Source organism: Glycine soja, chromosome 9 (assembly GCF_004193775.1).
Source record: "Glycine soja cultivar W05 chromosome 9, ASM419377v2, whole genome shotgun sequence".
Taxonomy (NCBI): domain Eukaryota; kingdom Viridiplantae; phylum Streptophyta; class Magnoliopsida; order Fabales; family Fabaceae; genus Glycine; species Glycine soja.
In genome coordinates this window covers 12,084,688-12,105,130 of record NC_041010.1, presented here as the reverse complement: position 1 = coordinate 12,105,130, position 20,443 = coordinate 12,084,688, and the positions used below count along the sequence as shown (strand labels likewise).

The following is a 20,443-nucleotide window of genomic DNA, read 5'->3' as shown; positions in this document are numbered from 1 at the left end:
CAAATCTTGACATTCTTTTCTAGCTACCTATAGATCTGAAGGTGACATTCCGGGATACGTTGCCTTTGTTAGATTGATATCTTCATTTAATCTCAATGGCATATCAACAAAGTATTTTTTATTTTTCCATAAAGGATATGGATGCTTGAAATTTTCATGATTGTCTGTACATAAAGAAGAAATCTTTTGTTTAAACTCTTCAACTTCTGGTGGGGCTTCTGCTAAAGAGAAAAGCCTCGTAATTTCTAAAAAAGGCTTGAAATTTCTTTTGAATTTGATCCCGGTAGAATGTATTGAAGTTTACTGGCCGCAGTATAGAAATCGACTCTTATGAGGAGATCTCTATCGGAAAATTTACTTCCAATGACCTTGGTCTAAATGATTCAATCAAGGAACAACTAGATGCCTATTGGAACATGAGTTACTAGGTCAATTCTGAAGATTTTCCCATCAGCTACTACAAAGTAAGCTACTTTTTTCCCAATATTCTTCAGGAAGAATATCCGGATCCATCATAGTCTTTTGGGCTCCAGTGTCTATGAAAGCAATAACCTTGATAGGTTTTTCGAACTTCTTTGGTAGCACTTGAATTTCAACGCATGGTTGAGGAATTGCAGGTCTTATAGATTGCTCTTCTTGGATAGAGAAGATGAGGGATAGGAGAGGTTGAAGACTCTTCATCAAAAGAATCCATTTGATTTAAGGCAAATTCAGTTTCTTCATCTAGATTGCTCTGTTCTGAATATAAAGATTATATATCATCATATTCACCAATCTGAAGAAAAGAAATTAGTCTGACGACCTTTTTTGATTTCTTGGGACAGTTTTTTGCAAAATGTCCTGACTCATTGCAGATAAAACATCTTTGTCCCCTAGCCTTTCCTTTCCTTTGACTTTTTCTGAAAAAAATTAATGGCCTCCTCTTCCCCTTAGCATCACTTGGTAGGACTTTCTTTTTCTTTGGTGAGCAATGACAAGCTTTCTCTTTACATTTAATATCCAAGAAAGGCTTTTTGCATGCTTTGCTATACTTAGCTTTTTTTGTTCATGATATTAGAGAAATACTGGGGTTGTCTACATAGTTTGTCAATGACCTCCAGAGTGAATTGATGGATTTGTCCCATGGACATTATAGGAAAATCCATGTGGGCAATTGCTACCATTTTGTTTAACTCTGGTTGTATTTCCTCTGGTAATGAAGCCACATAAGTATTCTTCAGATTAGGATCATTGAGACCATTGAGAAGATAAAATCTCTTATTCATTCTTTGAAAATGTCTATCCAAGTATTTTTATTTTAACGAATAACATCTCATCTCAAAAAATTCTTGCCTGATATTCCTTTCAATGATTTTCCCTTCTCCAATAAATTCCTGATGGAGATTTTGCAATCAAAGGATACAAAGTGTGTTTTTACATGTTTAATTAGATGTCTATCAGGGGTACAGTGTTATCATGCTTTTCCTGTTATTTGAATTTTTCATTATAGTAGAGGACACAAATAAGCCCGAATACGTGAAAAAAGGAAAAGTATTGGCGCCACACCTGTATCCGACACCGATACTCTACGGATACGACCGGATACGTATCCTAAAAGTATCCAAAATTTTTTTATTTTTTAAAATAAAAGATACGGCTGGGAGACGGCTTAGATACGGCTTCCTAAGGCTAGACATGGCTTCAATACGACTCCAATATGGCTCGGATACGGCTACAACATTTAACCCCTTTTTTTATGATTTTTAAACGCAAAAGCTTTATTATTTCACAAAACCCATTTGCTTCTCTTCTTCTCCATGCTTACGAAGCTCAAACCCATTTTCTTTTCTTCTCCACACTACGTGACAACTGAAAACAAAGCTGCAAAGTGATTCTGTTCCGTGTCGACGTGGTTCTTCTTCCTCGTTGATGGTTTTGCAAGCCATCTTCAACGGCACCTTCTTCTCGATGACGGGTTTTTCTTCAACAACTCTCTTCATTGGTAGTTCTGTAAGCACTCTTGTTACCGTCGATTCTCGTCATCATCGGTTCCCATCATTGTTGTTTCTTGTTTGTTGGTGTGTTTGTTGTGTTGTGAAAGATGTCTCGTATAACATAAATGTTTGCATCTTCGGAATATCAAGATGACCATGCTCCACTGTGGTCATTTGTTACAATAAAGGAAAAGATAGGAGATGGGGGTGGTAATAGGCTGTGGAGTTGTAATTTTTGTGAAAAAGTTGTCAAAAGTTCATACTCTAGGGTTAAAGCACATTTGCTCAGAATTTGTGGTAGTGAAATTGCTACCTGTCCGAAAGTTACTGATGCATATTTGGTTGATTTGAGGAGTGTTTGTGAAGAGGCTGAAAACAGATTAAAGTCTAAGAATGTTCCTTTACCTACTAACAAAAGGACTCCAACACCACCAACATTACCACCAAAAAGAAGAAAATCAAGCAATATAGAGAGTGCATTTAATATTGAGGATAGGAATCATCTTAGAGCAGAGATAGCAAGGATGTTTTATTCTGCCGGCTTGTCATTCCATCTTGCTACAAATCCACATTTTGTTAGTTCTTATTCATTTGCTGCTAATTGTAATCTAAGTGGGTTTCTTCCTCCTAGTTATAACGCATTGAGAACTATTCTTTTACAGCAAGAGAGGTCTCATATTGAAAGGTTGCTTCAACCTATCAAATCTTTGTGGAGTTTAAAAGGAGTTACATTGGTTGTAGATGGTTGGACAGATGCTCAAAGAAGACCTTTGATAAGCTTCATGGCTATATCTGAAGAAGGACCTATGTTTTTTAAGGCCATTGATGGGTCCAAGGAGTACAAGGACAAACATTACATGTTTGACTTATTAAAGGATGTAATCAAGGAGGTTGGGCCACAAAATGTAGTCCAAGTCATAACTGATAATGTTCATGTTTGTAAGGCAGTTGGGTTATTGATAGAAGCTGAATTTCCTCATATTTTTTGGACCCCTTGTGTGGTTCATACTTTGAATCTTGGAGTGAAAAACATTTGTGCTGCAAAGAATGTTGATGGTAATGAGAATGTCTTCAATGAATGTGGGTGGATTGCTGAAGTAATTGGCGATGCTTCTTTTATCAAGGTTTTCATTATGACTCATTCAATGAGATTAGCAATTTTTAATGAGTTTTCTTCTCTTAAATTGCTTTCAATTGCTGAAACTCATTTTGCCTCTATGATAGTCATGTTAAAAAGATTAAAATTGTTGAAACGTTGTTTGCAAAATATGGTCATTAGTGATCAATGGATATGTGACACCGATGCTTCTAATCTTCACTTAGTGTATGAAATGTGGGATTCTATGATAGAAAAGGTGAAGACAACCATCTATAGGCATGATGAAGTGCTAGAAAATGAAGTTTCTAATTTCTTTGAAGTTATTCATGAAATACTTAATTCTAGGTGGAGTAAGAGTTGTAATCCACTTCATTGCTTAGCTCATTCTCTAAATCCAAGGTAATATTTTTATATCAATTTTTCAATAATGTGTATGGCTTAGCTTAGCTCTTTCTCAACCATAGTATGACTAAAATGTATACATATATTTTTTTATAGGTACTATAGTGATAATTGGCTTAATGAGGTTCCAAATAGGGTTCCTCCTCATAGAGATGATGAACTTTCTAGCCAAAGGAATAAATGTCTTAAGAGATATTTTCCACATGTTAATGTTAGGAAAAAAGTTTATGAAGAATTCTCTAAATTATCATCTTGTGCGGGTGACTTTGGTTCATTTGATTCAATTGAGGATAGATGGGCATTAGATCCAAAAACTTGGTGGGTGATGCAAGGATCCTCTACACCTATACTCCAAAAGGTTGCTTTAAAGCTTCTAGTGAAGCCATGTTCTTCCTCATGCTGTGAGAGGAATTGGAGTACATACTCCTTTATTCATTCTTTGAAGAGAAACAAAATGGATCCAAAGAGGGCTGAAGATTTGGTTTTTGTGCACTCTAATCTTAGGCTTTTGTCTAGAAAAGAGGAAGGGTATAAAAAAGGAGAGACAAGATTGTGGGACATTAATGGAGATGTACATGATCCACTTGATGATAGTGCTGGAGTTCTTGAAATGGCAGATTTATCTCTTGATGAGCCAGATTTAGAAGCTATGCTTTTCTTAGATGATGGCAATGGAGGAGAAGAAAATGTAACAATTAGAGTTTGACAATAATTTAGTAATTTCTAACTAGTAATGATACTTTGATATAGGCTATTGTATAAAGCCAATACTTATATGAAAGGTGTATTTTTTGATGTGAAATAGGGTAGAAACTATATTTTTTGCTTATGATCACAAGTATGTCTTTTTGTAAATTGTGATCATTATATGAAAGCTATAAATTAATGACAAATGAATGAATGATCAAAGTATTACAGACGTTTGATGTGATTCAGTCTCACAATTTGTTTGTTTTTGTTGACTAATTGATATGGTATTATAGTCTCACAATTTGTCAGTGTCACTATCTCTTTTGTGGTTGAGGAAGACGTCCTTAATGGAGCCTGTCCTACAGAAGAGAAGAGTGATTGCTTGGAAGCAGGTCCAACTATGAATTCTAAATTAAAAGAATTAATACCACATGAAGGTATCATTTTATGGTCAAAAATAGGTGAAAATGTCCTGTCAAAAATCAGATTTAGTTGGTACTCATTGAGTCTGTAATATCCTGTCATTTTCTGATTCTAATGATTCTTTTTCTTGTTTTGTCTAATGACAGGAGATGTAACCAACATAGCATTGGATCCGTTATTCATGTTTGTTTTCCATTTGGGTGTTAATGGTGCAGCTATTTCTCATGTTATAAACCTTAGGTTTTCTTGATTTGATGATGATTTATGTTATTTGTTGTTTTACGAAGCTGAATATGTATCATATGGGGCTGAATTAATTGTGAATTGAATATGTGTCAAGTAATGACTTGCTGCTGAATTGAGCTACAAGGTGGAATGAATCAAGTGGGTAAATTGGCTATCCTGCCATGAATTTGGAAAATTTATATTAGATTACTTGATTAACTATATATTATGTATACTACTATGCTGTAATGGAATGGAGGCACAATTGTTGTTATCAGTGTTATGAAATGCAATTAAAAAGCATCACATGATAATGATTTGGTTTCTAAATTCTATTTCTGAAATAAGTTTTTCTGTTGTGTATCCTCTATTGTTTTTTTTACTTTGTTCTTGCTTTTATTTCCATGAATTGCTTCCTTTTGTGTTCACATTTTTCATATTTTTACTTCTATTTTGAACATGCAGCTTCATATCAGAATTCTAAATCTCAAGCTTCATATCATTTTCTAGTCTAGGCAACATTGATATTATGTCCTGATTTTTCATGTTTTATTTTTTAATATGAACTTGAAGCTATTCCAATGAAAAATCTATCTGTTCTAGAAAAAAAATCTGAAACTATATATAACTTTTTATATATTTTATTAACGTATCCAAGATGTATCGTATCTCTAATTTTAAAAATTTATCATATCTCCGTATTTGTGTCGTATCGTATCCGTATTGTATCTCGTATCTAGGCTTCATATTTGAACTGTCTTTGTATTATCTGTCCGTACCTCACACAACTTTTGTTGGGTCTGTTTATATGCATAATAATATTATATTTGCTTTTTCTTAAAAAAAAGAGCACTTAGCAGGGAAAGTTCATTGTTTAATGAAACTAGCTTGCGGTTTTGTTGCCTTGTTTAAGGATCTTTCCACTGTGTCTCTTACCGAAACTTAATACTCTCTTTTTTATCAACAGTAGGAATCTTAAAATGAGTTTGGCCAAAAAAGGGCTTCATCATTTTCTCACGTTGTGGAGTTTTCCAAATTGGCTTCATTCACCAGAGGTGGATTATCAATCTGCACCCAAGCTAGAGTGGTGTCATATTGATAATTTGGATAATTCAAATTGATTACCCAACGACATGCACTGCCTGCTCCATCTCTTGTGCTACAAGATAGAAAATTCTGACCACAATTGAAGCAATAACTTCTTGCTCAAATAATGTTGTGAGAAGACAAAAGGCGAAGATTACTGCTACACAACCAGAATGATGATGATAATAGCATGCACACGAACTAAAAGTCTGAATTTGCCCATTCTGATTTTTGTCTTACTAGTTTTCGATCAGGTACCTACTATATAACATAGAGTTGCTTATTTCAAATCCAATACTTTACCTTGGAAATTTTCAAATACAGAGCTAACTGTTGGTTTTGTGGAGGAAATTATAAAAAACAGAGGAGAAAAGAGAGACAATACGTATGTGGAGGAAATAGAATTATTCTATTCTAATTCAAATTTTTCTCAGCAGCGATACAATAAATAGCAAAAGATAAAGTAATTAGATAACAAGATATTAGCAAAACAGAATATTAAAACTAACTTTCTCCTTAAAGATAGGAACCACTTATTGACGAGGTTAATCCATTAAAACTGACTTACTCCTAAAACATAGGAAACCAACTTATTTACTAAATCCTATTTTAAAAACTGAAAAATAAAATATTATGCAGTTACAAAAGTATATCTTCAACACTCCTCCTTGCTTTTGGAACTGCAAAATCCAATTCTTTGAGTTCAAGTTTGTTGATAGGTAGTGACTTTGTAAACATGCCAGCTAATTGACCTTTAGACTTGCAGTAAATTAAGCTCACTTCTTCACTTTGTTGCATCTTTATCAAATAATAGAACTTGATGTTGAAATGTTTAGTCTTCCCATGACACACGGGTTTGTTTGCAATAGCATTGGCTACTTGATTGTCAACAAAAATTCCAGTTTTGTTCTTTTGAGCAAATAGAATGTTTGGCCTTGTTGTAGTAAGATACATTAGAAATCCAATCAAGCTCATATAATATCCTTCATCAATGTTATCAACACCTTCTTCCTTGCTGAACTTCTCCTTTTGATTCATTGGTGTGCTAACAGACTTGCATTCCTCCATTTGAAACTTCTTCAAATTTTCTTTTGCATATTTCCTTTTTTTCATGTTTAGCATTCTTTCAAGATGGCAATGACCAAGTCTCTTGTGCCAGAGTTCCGTGGGTGTGACTTGAGTGAAATAGGTTGTATGCTCCTCCTCTGCTAGATCAAATGAAAAGCTTTTACCTTTCATTTTAACCCTTAGAACTTCCTGGCCAACAATGTCATAGATAAAGCAATGTTGATGTTCAAAGGACACTTTAAATCCCTTTTTAATCAACTGACCTACACTTAGCAAGTTTTGGTCAATGTTAGGTACATAAAGAACATCTGATATTAATTTGATACCTGAACACGTTGAAATTGCAACAGTTCCTTTTCCTTTTACTGGAATATAGCCACCATTCCCAATTCTGACCTTTGAGACATTAGTTGGCTTCAAATCCTTGTATAGAGTCTTATCATATGTCATGTGGTTCGTACAACCACTATCAATCAACCAACATTTAGAACTACTCCTCATCGAATAACATGTTGCAACAAAAATATAATTTTCTTCCTCCTGCTCAATAACTTGGGCATTGGCTTCTTGCTGCTGAAATTTGCTTTTACAAATTATAGCTTCGTGTCCAAGCTGATTGCACTTGCTGCACTTTGCGTCTGGCCGTTTCCAACATTTGTATGGTGGGTGACCCAATTTTCCACAATGCTGACAAGGTGGATGATTTTTCTTTTCATCCTTACCTTTGTTTTGGTTGTTTGCATTATTTTCGCTGCTTGCTGGCTGATTCTTCTTGAAAAAAATCTTTTTGCTTTCATCAACTTCATGATGTTTGGCGGGCAAAGCACCTTCGACAACACGATCTTGTCTCATCAACCTTCGCTGCTCTTGAGCTTGCAGGGCATGTAGCACTTCTGCCAATGTGATTTTCGACAGATCCTTTGTGTTCTCCAATGAAGCTATAGATGTTTCATACCTCTCCGGCACCGTTACCAAAATTTTCTCTACAATTCTCGAATCAGCAAAATCACTTCCCAACAACTTTATCTTGTTGGCAATACTCAACAATTTATTTGAGTATTCTTTGATTATCTCTGACTCTTGCATCCTTTGAAGCTCAAATTCCTTCCTTAAATTCAGCACTTGCATGCTTCGTATTCTATCATCTCCAGCGTATTCCTCTTTCAGATAATCCCAAATTGCTTTGGGTGATTTACGAGTCATAATTCTGGTGAATATGTTTCACACTTTTTTATTCTCTTGTTAGAAAACAAAAGTAGCATAAGAGACACCTAATTTGATTATTGTTTGTCAGACGAGGATGCCTTAACTTACAGAGATGAGATGAATTTGAGTAATTATCTCTGAAGTCCAATAGATGTTATATCTCAAGCCTTAATAGAATAACACAATATGATTTACTGTTAACTGCTTCTGCAACCACATTCTTTCACAAAATTACCAGCACTTTTTTGTCTATTCCTTTTTACATGCATGCAACAATTTCTAATGTCGTTATGCTCCAGCTTGTAGTTGAATTAATATGCTGTTTTATTCATTGTTCATGTTTGCTTACAATCAGGACACCAGGAAAATGGTGAAGGTCATGAAATTCAAATGGCTTTGGCCATGGAAAAGATACAAATCTGATTTAGGGATGACCAACTTCCTAGCTGAAGAGACTTTGAAAGTCCTTCAATGATGCAGAGGTTCTACTTGATAGCTTGGAAGATGGTTATTGTAGTTTGTTTTAGACTTTGGTTTTATGTGTGCAAACACATGAATGAATATCTGTCATTTTTGTGTGTTATAAAGAATGTACAGCTAAATTTCTAACAAGATGATGAACATAGATTTTATCTAGAATTTACTAAATTATCTATTCCGGAGGCTATCATGCAAGTACATATCTAAAATTTTAAATTTGATTTCTTCTAAAATCAATAATCATGAAACTTCTCTAAGGGATTTTATTCGGTTATTAAACAATTATTTTCTAAACTTAGATTTGCTCTGCGGTTGCAGACATCTGAGTTATTTAGTGGACAAGATGTTTCACTGCTGAGTTTTGTTCCTCATTCTTTATGAAAAAATTATTGTGTTCTTGATAAGTATGGTTTAATTGTTGCTAAAGAAATAATTGGTGTGTTTGATAGTTATATTTCTAAGGTTTAATATAGTTAAAGGTGATTTGATTCCTAAATTTTTCTTCTAAAAAGAGCTTCATGTTGAGAAATTGTCAATTTAATTGCTTGCTTTTTTTAGTTACTCTTGTATAAAATATTCAATTTTGAAATCTCCAACAGTAAGTAAGTTTCTTGAAGGTTCTCTATTCCCGCTTTCTATCCAACAGCAGAGGATAAATTTTCTCCAAAAAAAAAGGTAATAAAATTTCTATACTGTACTGTATCTATCTTTGGAAATGAGTAGAAAATTGTACCTCAATTTAATGAATTTGAAGGTACGTACTTGACTAATAAATAAAGAGGTGACACACAAAACAACTTGGTAAATATCCCAAGAGCTACCCTCGATCAGCATAATCAAAGCCTCGTTCATTCATTAGTTCGTGAATACAGTTTTGAATGTTTGAGGGCCATGAAAAAAAAAAAAAAGATGTCCATCAACCTAAATTAAAGCCATCATTCATAAAATAGTTTATCACTACTCATTTCACCATTAGATGATGTTGTCCATTGATGTTGTGGTTGATGATGCGGAACAAAAGCAGATTAATAATCCCCGTGTGAAAGCATGACTTGTTGCTGTCAGAGATGTTGTGTTTGAAGCAGAGGATATCTTGGATGAAATAGAGCATGAACTCTCCAAATGTAAAGTGGAAGGCGAATCTCAGACCAACTCTAACCAGGAATGCAATTTTAACATGGAAATTGAAAATGATGAAGCAAGTCCTTGATGACCTAGAATTTCTTGAAAGCCAAAAGGGCCATCTAGGTTTGAAAGAGTGTGTTGGATCAGGATCAGGTAGTAAAGGGTCACAAAAATTACCATCAACGTCTTTGGTGGTTGAAACTGACATTTATGGCAGAGATGATGACAAAGAAATTGTCTCTAATTGGTTGGCATCTGACACTGACACTCGTAACCAGCTATCAATACTTTCTATTGTGGGCATGGGTGGAGAGTGTAAGACCACACTTGCCCAACATGCATACAACGACCCAAGGATAGAGGGTAAATTTGATATCAAAGTTTGGGTTTGTGTTTCTGATGATTTTGATGCTTTCAACGTAACAAGAACAATTCTTGAGGCAATCACTAAATCAAAAGATAAGAGTGGAAATCTAGAAATGGTCCATGAAAGATTGAAAGAAATATTGACAGGAAAAAAAATTCTTCTCATCTTGGATGACCTTTGGAATGAAGATAGAAAGAAATGGGAAGTAGTACATACTCCTCTTAATTATGGGATAGAAAGAAATGGAAAGTAGTACATACTCCTCTTAATTAATTATGGGGTTCAGGGAAGTACAATTCTTGTCACAACACCTAGTAAGAAAGTTGCTTCAACCATGAGATCAAATAAATAATACATCGCTTAAGTTAGGATGTGATCATTGCTGGAAAGTTCTTGCTAAACATGCATTCCTAGATGATAATCCTCACTTAAATGTTGAGCTGAGGAGATTGGTATAAAGATAGTCAAAAAGTGCAAAGGATTGCCGCTAGCTTGCAAAACAATTAGAAGTCTTTTATATATGAAATCATCTGTTTTGGAATTGGAAAAGTGTGTTAACAAGTGAGATATGGGACTTACCAAAAGGAAGATAGTGAAATTATCCCTGTTTTATTACTGAACTATCATCATCTTCCATCTCATCTTGAGAGATGTTTTGCCTACTGTGCCTTATTCCTCAAAGATTATGAGTTTGACAAGTAGTGTTTAATTTTGATGGAGATGGTGAAAAATTTACTACGATGCCCTCAGCAGGGTAAGAGTCCAAAGCATTTGCTTTATCAAGATGCTTCTTTCGACAATCAAGCACATACGAAACATGGTCTGTCATCCATGACCTTCTAAAGGACCTGGCAAAATATGTTTGTGGAGACATCTCTTTCAGGTTGGCAGTTGATAAAGCAAATGTCATACCAAAAACATGTTATTTTTCATTGGCAATCAATCACGTTCAATATATTGATGGGTTTGGTAGAATGAATTATCTTTATGATCATTGGTATTGCAAGGTGTACTTGAGTTATTCTCCAAGTTGAAGTTCTTATGTGTCCCCTCTTTGTCATGTTCTGACCTTACAGAGGTGCCGGACTCTAGGCAATCTTAAACATCTCTTTTCATTAGACCTATCAAGTACTGCCATAAAAAAACTACTTGATTCAACATGCTCACTCTATAACTTGCAAATATTGAAGCTAAGCTTTTGTAAGAATTTGGAGGAGCTGCCCTTAAATTTGCAACGCCTTGAATTTGGAGACACTAAAGTGAAAAAGATGCCAATGCATTTGGGAAAACTTAAGAATCTTCAAGTATTGAGTTCGTTTTATGTTGGCACAACTACTGAGTTTGGTATTCAACAACTAGGAGAACTCAATCTTCATGGAAGGTTGTCAATTGGGGAGCTTCAGAATATTCAGAATCCCTGGGATGCATTAGCAGCAGATTTGAAAAATAAAATACACCTTGCGGAGCTAGAGTTAGAATGGAACCAAAATTCTGATGATTTAACAAAAGAAAGGGATGTGTTTGAGAATTTACATCCTTCCAAACACTTGAAGAAGTTGTCAATCAGGAACTATGGCGATAAACAATTTCCAAGTTGGTTATTTGATATGTCATTATAGTGCAATGTCCCAAGCTTAAAGGGAAGCTTCCAAAGCAACTCCTTCGTTTAAAGAAATTAGCTATTCGTCACTGCAAACATCTCGAGGCTTGGTCTCTTGAATTTTCTGAATTAGATATTCGTTACTGTGGAAAACTGCAATTTGATTATCATCTGACAGCTTTGGAGATGCTCACCATTAGCGGACATAGCATGGAAGCATCAACACTTGAAAGGATTGGGTACATCTTATCCAATACTTCTCTTGAACTCTTGTTCATTGATTCTTGCCCGAATATAAACATTTCCATCAGCCACTGCTATGATTTCCTTATAAATTTGGAGATCAGCAATGGCTGTGACTCTCTAACAACCTTTTGGCTGGATTTGTTTCCTAAACTTTGTTTGTTTGATCTCATGTGTCGTAATCTACAAACAATTTCACAGGGCCTGCTCATAATCATCTCAAGGATCAAAAAATTAGTGGATGTCCAAAGTTTGAATCATTTCCCAGTGAAGGATTATCTGCACCCTGGGTAGAGAGCTTTCATACTGAAGAATTGGAGAATTTGATATCATTGCCCGAACGCATGCATTTCCTCCTTCCATCTCTTGATAACCTCCAGATAGAAGATTGTCTAAGTTGAGTCCTTTTTTGAGAGAGGTTATGTTAGGAAGTTCCACATCGTCAACCTTAATTCTTGGGGTGCAGGTTTATATATGTGTTGAACAACTTCTCTTATTGTCAATTGCTTTTAATCTTAAATCTAATATGTTTGGCAACAAAGATCCATCTCTACAATCGCTCCAAACTTATTGCCAAAAAAGATCCCATCACTCTCTAGAAAACCTTGCGTGTTGGAAAAGTCTATCCATTCCATAAAAGTACTCAGTCATTGGAAGTTATTATGACTTCATCTTCCTTTAGCTTGATGGGTAAATTGTTTAATTACTAGTGCACAGTCTTCCTTATTTCTTTTTAGTTCCCACTTCTTACATTATTTTATGATTTTTTTTCTCTCAATATCTTTCATCTTCAGGTTTTCTTGCAAAGCATCTTTTCTGTTGGTTGTCATTTTCTTTAATTTTGGAGTCAAATGGACTCCATATTAGACCAAAAGACCATTATGAACTTAGTCTTGCTCTTTGCACAAGTTCCTACGATGTGGGTTAGGTTTCCTTCCATGTCTTTTCTCAACTTTTTCTTGCTTAATGTTCTTAAGCTATTGTTCCACAAACCTAACTTTATGTTCATAACATAGTGTACCTGTGCTTTCAAATGTTTCCACATTCCAGAATATTCAAAAGACCAAAACATTATCTTTCTGGAGGAAATTCATGAAAAAACACTAGTTGTTTGTGAATGACTGCCAGGTTTCTAGTTTTCATGTTATACCATTTATGTACTGATATAAATAATGTGACACCATTAGACTTAGCTATATTGTGACGTATTACTTCTCTGTTCTTACAATAGTATATTTAGTTGGTAAAACTCGGACTTTCCTACTTCGTGAAGTTAAGATAGGCACTTAGTAATTAAAGGTAGTAATGGGAGCACACGATTATAATTCTCCAATATGGAGATTCTTCCACTATACAAGATGATAGTAGGGTTACAAGGATGTGTTTACAAAATTGACTCACTCTATGGTGGTTCACTCAAGTTTGAGGATAGAGACTTCCCAAGCTATTTATCTTCTGTCTCAAAGAGGCTCTCTAACTTTCTAGCTTTCTCACTTTAAGAAGTGGATTCACTCTTGTCTTGGATGGTTAGGAATGAAGGCTTCTACCCTTATTTATAATACTCTACCTACACAATGAATGGTGGAGATTACTTGTATCCTAGGGTGGAGATTAATTCTCTAGAATGCTCCACACATTCTAAGAGTCTCTACACTCTTCTACTCCCTTCCATATCCTTTCATAAGGTTCCACACATCTCCAGAATATTCCAGAGGTTTCCACATTCTTCCACAAGCTTCTAAAGAGTTCTACACTATTCTAGAGTTCTCCAAGACGTTCTAAAAAATTATACACTTTTTTAGAAAGCTTTAGAATTTTCTAGAGCCTCTCCAATTAAGGAGGGATCCCAACATATTTTACAGTGACTTTAAATTCCTTGAATTCTATTTTGGTGTTCAACCCATCTATTTGTTATGTGTATGTACATCTTAAGAAAGTGATAATCAATTAACTTCAAATTACTCTAAATTTTTTTCTACATTTGTAGCAGGAACATATAACAAAGTTTTGGTACAGAAATAGGCCACGAAACATTGTGCATGGTAGATTTAACACTCACATGGGAGGTTTGCTCGTTTTCTTAAAGGTAAATGAGCCAGCATATTATCCATTGTATCACTACTATAAAAAATGCTTTTTACGACACCGAATCAACATCGGTTGTAAAGGGACCGCTGTAGAAATTTGAACGGTGGCATTTTTGTAATTATTGAGAAATAAAATACATTTTACGACGTACAATCTAAGGCGGTTACTAAAAACCACCTTAGAATGTTATGTGCTATAACATTTACGCCGGTTTAGAGAGAAAACCGTTGTAGTTGTAAACAAAAAAAATATCAAAATTAAACCGCGTAGACATATTTGTGCCCTTCAGCATTCTCATTTGTTTGACCCCTGTAGACAGCCCTGTGACCCTTCAGCATTGTTGTTTCTTTGAACACTGTAGACAACCCTGTGACCTTCGATTGAACCCTTCAGCATTCTCGTTTCATTGTTATGAACCCTATTTGCCGTTTCACTTTCTAAGCATTGAAGCCTATTGACATTGAACACCTTCCGTTGAACCCTATTAACATTAAAGCCCTGTAGATTGAACTGGACGAGGTTCAAAGTTCTCGGCTCCAACTTCTCGACTCGAACTACCAGTTCATGAAGAACGACATTGATCTCACTTCAAAGACACCAAGTTATTGAGTTAATAAGTTTGTTAGATTAAGCTTATTTTAAGGCTCTTTTAGGTTAAGTTTCTAAGATATGGGGTGGTTCGTGAAGCAAGGTCGCGGGTTCGATAAATTGTTTTTAACGTTGATGTTTGCTAATGGTGGTTGCAGGGAAGACGCGTGCAGCTCATCAATGAGTTGTTGAAGAAGCTGGAACCACGAGAAGAGATGCCTCTCCAATAGCACTCGGAACCCCAAATCCAGTGCCAATTCTTCACCCTCCCCTCCTTTTCGCAGATGAAGGCGGATTCTATTCTAACGGTAAGCCCCAACATCTTTATCATTATCCTTCAAATTTGGTTTCTCTCAATCCCAAACTTTTCAATCACCCATTCCAATGTTCTATTGCTTCTTCGTTTGTCTTAGCAGAGTCAGTTTTGCCTTGTATCCCTAATTTGCTTGTATTGCAATTTGGCATGTGAAGCATTTTATTTTATTTTTTTTACCAAACACCATAAGTAGAGCTTTTTCAATAGAGTCAGGAAGCTTGGGACAAACAAAAGGACCAACTATAAAAGGAGCAATAAATCTTGTAACCCATTATGTTTTCCAAATTGAAGCACAACCTTCTCAGTAGATTTGCATTTAGATTTGCATTCATAGTTTCCACTACTGTGACACAACCTAATAATCCTGAAATATCAATTTTAATTGAAACTCATGTAACCATGTTGTGTCTGTAGTAGTGTGGGTATCTAGTCTTGCCCAAAGTCTGTATTTATTTAGTTGGGGCCAATCTTACCTAAGATTTTGGAATTGGGAGATTAAGTTGTGTTTTGGGTTGTAGAGAGCACATGGCTTGAGTTCCAATTGTTACATTAAATTGCAAACACATGCTGGTGGCTTAAGGTTATTTGATGGTCTTTGAAAATTTAATTTTGGTAATATGTATGCTTGCAGCTGCAGTTTTAGCTACTTGTTGAAATTTATATGTTCTATGTCATGTAATGATTAAGCAAATTTTTTTTTTTGCAGGCCAATATCTGACCTAGGAGCATCAACCTTCACACTTGACAAGGTAAAGGAAACTAGCTGCCCTTCTGATAAGAGGTTAAACATTCAACATTGTTTTCTTAGGGTTCATAACTTTTATTTTGTCATCAAACATGTATAACCAATAATGTTATACTTTTAGTAGTTTGACTAATTAGTGTATGCATCATTAGCACCTTTGAAGAGAATTTCATGCCAAACCTTAGTCCATTAGCATTAATCGCTGATAAGTGGTAACAGAATCATGAAGATTTTCATGCTATGTTTTTTTAATGTTGTGACCAAATTAGTGACATGAATGAAAATGGCCACTATCCATGATGGCTCTCATGTACCTTAGCATTTCGTATTGAAGTTCTGCAAATCCCTGCACTTCAATCCTCTTAGTTGAAGGAACATTGAACTTCAAAGTCTGATAATAGATTACAAATTCAGTCATCTGCTAAATTAACTATTTTGTACATTACTATTGGTATACAATGTCAACCCAATACATGAGTGCCTGTGAGGTTGTTGTCACTAAGTCCCACAAATGTCAACCTCTTTAATTCTGATAAAGACTCAGGAATTTCCCCTATTAATCCCATGTTAGACAGCTCCAAAATGGCCAAATTGTTGAAGTTTTCCCACCTTAGGTATATGACATCTCCACCCAATGGATTGTTGGACAAAACCAATTCCTCTAAGGAGGACATTTCTTGCAAAGACAAGGTCAACCCTCCAGTGAACCTATTATTCCTAAGGTCCGTAAGGGTCAGATTGTTAAGATGAGCAAATTGATTTAGAAGATTCCCTTCAAGGTGGTTGTTGCTCACATCAAGCTTCAACACTGAAGTTAAGCTCCCAAGTGTCAAAGGCAAAGAGCCAGATAATGAACTGCTACTTAACTCAAAGAATAATAAATGAAAGATTAATAACTCATTTAGCCCATAAAAAGCATCTGGAATTCTACCAGTAAGATAGTTTCCAGCAAGAACAAGCTTCTTCAACTTCATGAGATTGCCAATGCTTGATGGTAATTCACCTGTTACACTATTTTCTAATATTACTAGTGATTGGATGTTCTTGAGGACACCAAAACTTGAGGGGATGTCTCCAATGAGACCTCAAGTGATCTAAACTCCAGTGATTCTAAGTTGCCTGCCAGTTTCTGCCAGTTTTCAGTGGGGATGGTAGCTGGAAACATGTCTTGTGATTGAGAGCAATTGAAGAAGGATAGAGATTTTAGGTGCTTCAGGTCAAATAAATGTGGTCTAAATTCCAAATCTTGAGCACAAGTTAGAGAATTGTCATGGACTGGTCCAATGTTCAAGGCAGTTACATACCAAAATCCATCAAACAGATCACAAGAGACCCCCTACAGAAGAAAACAAACACATAAAACACAATTAAGCAAATAATTAGTCACCATGTTCTAGTTAAGTTACAATTTCATTATGTAATTGTGCCCACTTCCATCACTATAAAATGCCTAATGCCCACGACCAAGAAGAATAATGTATATATGATATTGTAAGTAAACATGGGTGCAAAGAAAAACTCAATTTCAAATGCAAAACCAGACTAATTCTTGAAAGAAGTTCAACATTTAAATAAGCTAAGTCCAGAATAATTGGAAGTTTTCAATGTGACTAATGGAGCTCAAATGTCAAATATAGAATTAGACTTAATAATAATTGTAGGTATAGGTAATTTGAATATAATTACATTGCATGGAAATGTGTTCACTTCAAGTTAAGTGCTTCATCCATCAATTGTAATGTATGCTGAGAGATACTTCAAAATCTCCACCAAAATAAAATTGCATAGGGATAATAAAATCAGTTTCAGTGCATAGGGGGGAAACACTGTTCAAATGCATGATAATTGTTTCATACTTGGTAGACCAGATCTCTAAAACTAAGCATCAAATTCATTTATATTTATTAAGTATGCAATTTCTCAGAATGCCCTCTAGTTAAACCATTATTTGTGATGTTGAAGAACCCCATCAACTCACTAGTCAACCTACAGAGTCTAATTTGAAGAAAACAAAAAGTCTAGCAATTTTGCAGTAAGTTTTTCAGTTAGGAATATAGAGAAAACACAAAAGACCTGTATATGTGAGCAGAGTGAAGAAAAAAGACACAAAATTAACCAACCACACTTTTTTTACTTCAAGTCCACGACTAATTCAAGTGAGCCAACACTACTAAGTGTCTCTTCTAAAATCCTAAGACCTAGACCCCCAAAAGAAATTCTGGTTTTTGTTGACAACCATTGAACCTGTCTTTGGCAGTAAAAAAATTAAAAGCAGGCCAATCATGAAATTAATATAACAAAACCCATGAATTAAGTTCAGAACTCATAACTCCACTACAAATAGTTATTTTTTTAACTAAAAAAATTTATTAGACCAACCATTTAATTTTTTTCCCATACCTAACAGAACAAACAAGTACAGATAGTAAATGAAATTTAGTTATTCACAGTTCAGATGGATTTAAAAATCCAAAGTTGATGAAAGAGGTGACAATGTTTGGGAATTGGGGGTGGTTTGGGGGTTAGAATGATGAGAGGACCCATTATTAATTTCACACCACACCTACTGAATTTGAGTTGATAGGCACTGCCAACGTTGCTTGTGTTGCTAAATTGAGCTGTGAGGAAATTTGGATCTGAACTTAAAATTCTGGCTTTGTATTGTTAACTCATCTCATAATGTGGCTTTGTGTTTCATTTTTATTTGTTACAAAATTGTACTCCTAGTGTGGTTGTAAATTATTTTTATTGTGTTTAGGTTGTACTGTCAAACGTTGCATAGTCTGTTGAGGGTAGAAGTAGACAAGTAGTTGCTGGACTGAAGTTACACTCATCCATTCATCTGCAGCGTCACCGCAAGCAAAGCTTTAGTTAGTAGCCTATTTTGAGGTATGTATGTCATTCTGAAACTAATGTCCTCATTTATTACATTGTTTCTTGATATATAGCCTAGAGATTCCCAAATATTAGCAGTTAGTTACTAGTTAGAGAGTATGGAAAGACGGGTATAGCTTAAATAGGAGGTTCAGTAGGGAGTGGGATTTAGCTTTGTTAGAAAAGGGTGTAAATAGGCACACCTCAAAATTGACCTTTGGTTCTAATCTATTCTCATATAAAAATCTCATGTCCCAAATATGAGTAATATTGATTAGAGTTTAATCCTGTTGGGAATTTACTATTTTTTTGTACTGATTATTCCTTTCAATTGCGGTGAGCTCGAGATGGATGTGTGATTGCATTATGAGTTATGACTTTTTGATCTTAGATTCTTGTTGCTTTGACATATGAAAAAGGGAAGTTTGATGAGTTGCTTGAGGATAACGGTGTTAAGATATTGATTGATCCAAAGGCCCTTATGAATGTCATTGGAACTAAAATGGATTTTGTATATGACAAACTAAGGTAAAATTTTTCTTTAACACCTTTTCTTCATGTTAAACTTTTATTTTTGTTTTGTTTTGCTATTCTTTTTTCTTGTATTGTGTTTCGAGTATGGGATGACAAATTTGTCTATAAGCAGTAATCCTATATTAGTTTGGATTTGGGATGCACATATTGATTTGGCACTAGTTTACTTTTAGAAGAACTTACTCTATTTTTCCTTTGGTTTTATTCACTATCTCATCACTTTGCACTTACCTGTGACCGCATAGGTCACAGCAAAGGGGGGAATTGATCTCCCTATAAATGCAAATTCTAGATATGATAGGACAAAAATGACAGCTAATAGTTATGTACATAAGGTTCTCCTAATAAGTTGTACAAACAGAATCTATTGATTCTGCATTGATTTACAACATACATTATATATCCTAATAAGTATAATTATATGAGACATTAAGTATAATTTTATTTACACATATAGTTATTGTCATTATTGAACAGAAAGCACAAAAAAAAATTATAATTCTACATCGGTTAATCACAAAAACAATGTAGAAATTATTTCATTCAACATCGGTTATAAGCGAAAACCGATGTAGAATATTATGACATCTACAACGGTTTTCTCAAGAAACGATGTAGAAAGTACCTATTCTACATTGGTTATTAGCAAAAACCGATGTAGAATGGTATAGTATACTACTACGGTGCACAAAGACCTGATGTAGAAGAACTGTCATTCTACATCTGTTATAAGAACAACTGATGTAAAATTGTATAGTATATTACTACGGTGCACAAAGACATGATGTAGAAGAATCGTCATTCTACATCGGTTATAAGAACAACCGATGTAGAATGGTATAGGATACTACTACGGGTTTGACAGCACGCGATGTAGAAGGAAAGACATTCTACATCGGTTATAGGCACAACCAATATAGAATGATTAAGAAAAATCGACATTCTACGACGGTTCGTCTCTAATAACCGATGTAGAATGTCTTCCTTTCTACATCGGTTTTGCCTAATCACCATTCTACATCGGTCAGATAACCATTGTTGAAGGACACGAGACTTTCAACATTGTCTACTACGATGACGCGTCATAACCGATGTAGAATGGGTCAAAGAATCGATGTAAAAAGACTATTTTCTAGTAGTGTATATTCTTAAAATCTTAGGATGTTTGTTCTTTGCAATATCTAAGTAATTAGACTGTATGATTTTATGGTCTAAGATTGAAAGAGAATACGGATTCTACATTTAATATTTTTTTAAAATTTTCCAAAATTACTCTTGTTAATAAACATATGAATTTATAATTCGTATGAT

At 34.8% G+C, this 20,443-nt stretch overlaps 2 protein-coding genes and 1 pseudogene across 2 annotated transcripts; 2 read left to right on the top strand and 1 right to left on the bottom strand.

Annotated features, from left to right (window-relative positions):
• The first annotated feature begins 2,098 nt into the window (after nucleotides 1–2,098).
• On the top strand, nucleotides 2,099–4,837 carry LOC114368184. The gene is made up of 4 exons (XM_028325522.1): nucleotides 2,099–3,471; nucleotides 3,571–4,142; nucleotides 4,458–4,556; nucleotides 4,734–4,837. The coding sequence occupies exons 1-4, from the start codon at nucleotides 2,099–2,101 to the stop codon at nucleotides 4,835–4,837; spliced, it is 2,148 nt and encodes a 715-aa protein (XP_028181323.1).
• Nucleotides 4,838–9,761: 4,924 nt separating this feature from the next.
• LOC114368183 (putative disease resistance RPP13-like protein 1) lies at nucleotides 9,762–11,763 on the top strand. Its single transcript, XM_028325520.1, has 2 exons — nucleotides 9,762–10,196; nucleotides 11,335–11,763. The coding sequence occupies exons 1-2, from the start codon at nucleotides 9,762–9,764 to the stop codon at nucleotides 11,761–11,763; spliced, it is 864 nt and encodes a 287-aa protein (XP_028181321.1).
• Nucleotides 11,764–14,369: 2,606 nt separating this feature from the next.
• LOC114368182 lies at nucleotides 14,370–19,375 on the bottom strand (annotated as a pseudogene).
• Between the last annotated feature and the right edge of the window lie 1,068 nt (nucleotides 19,376–20,443).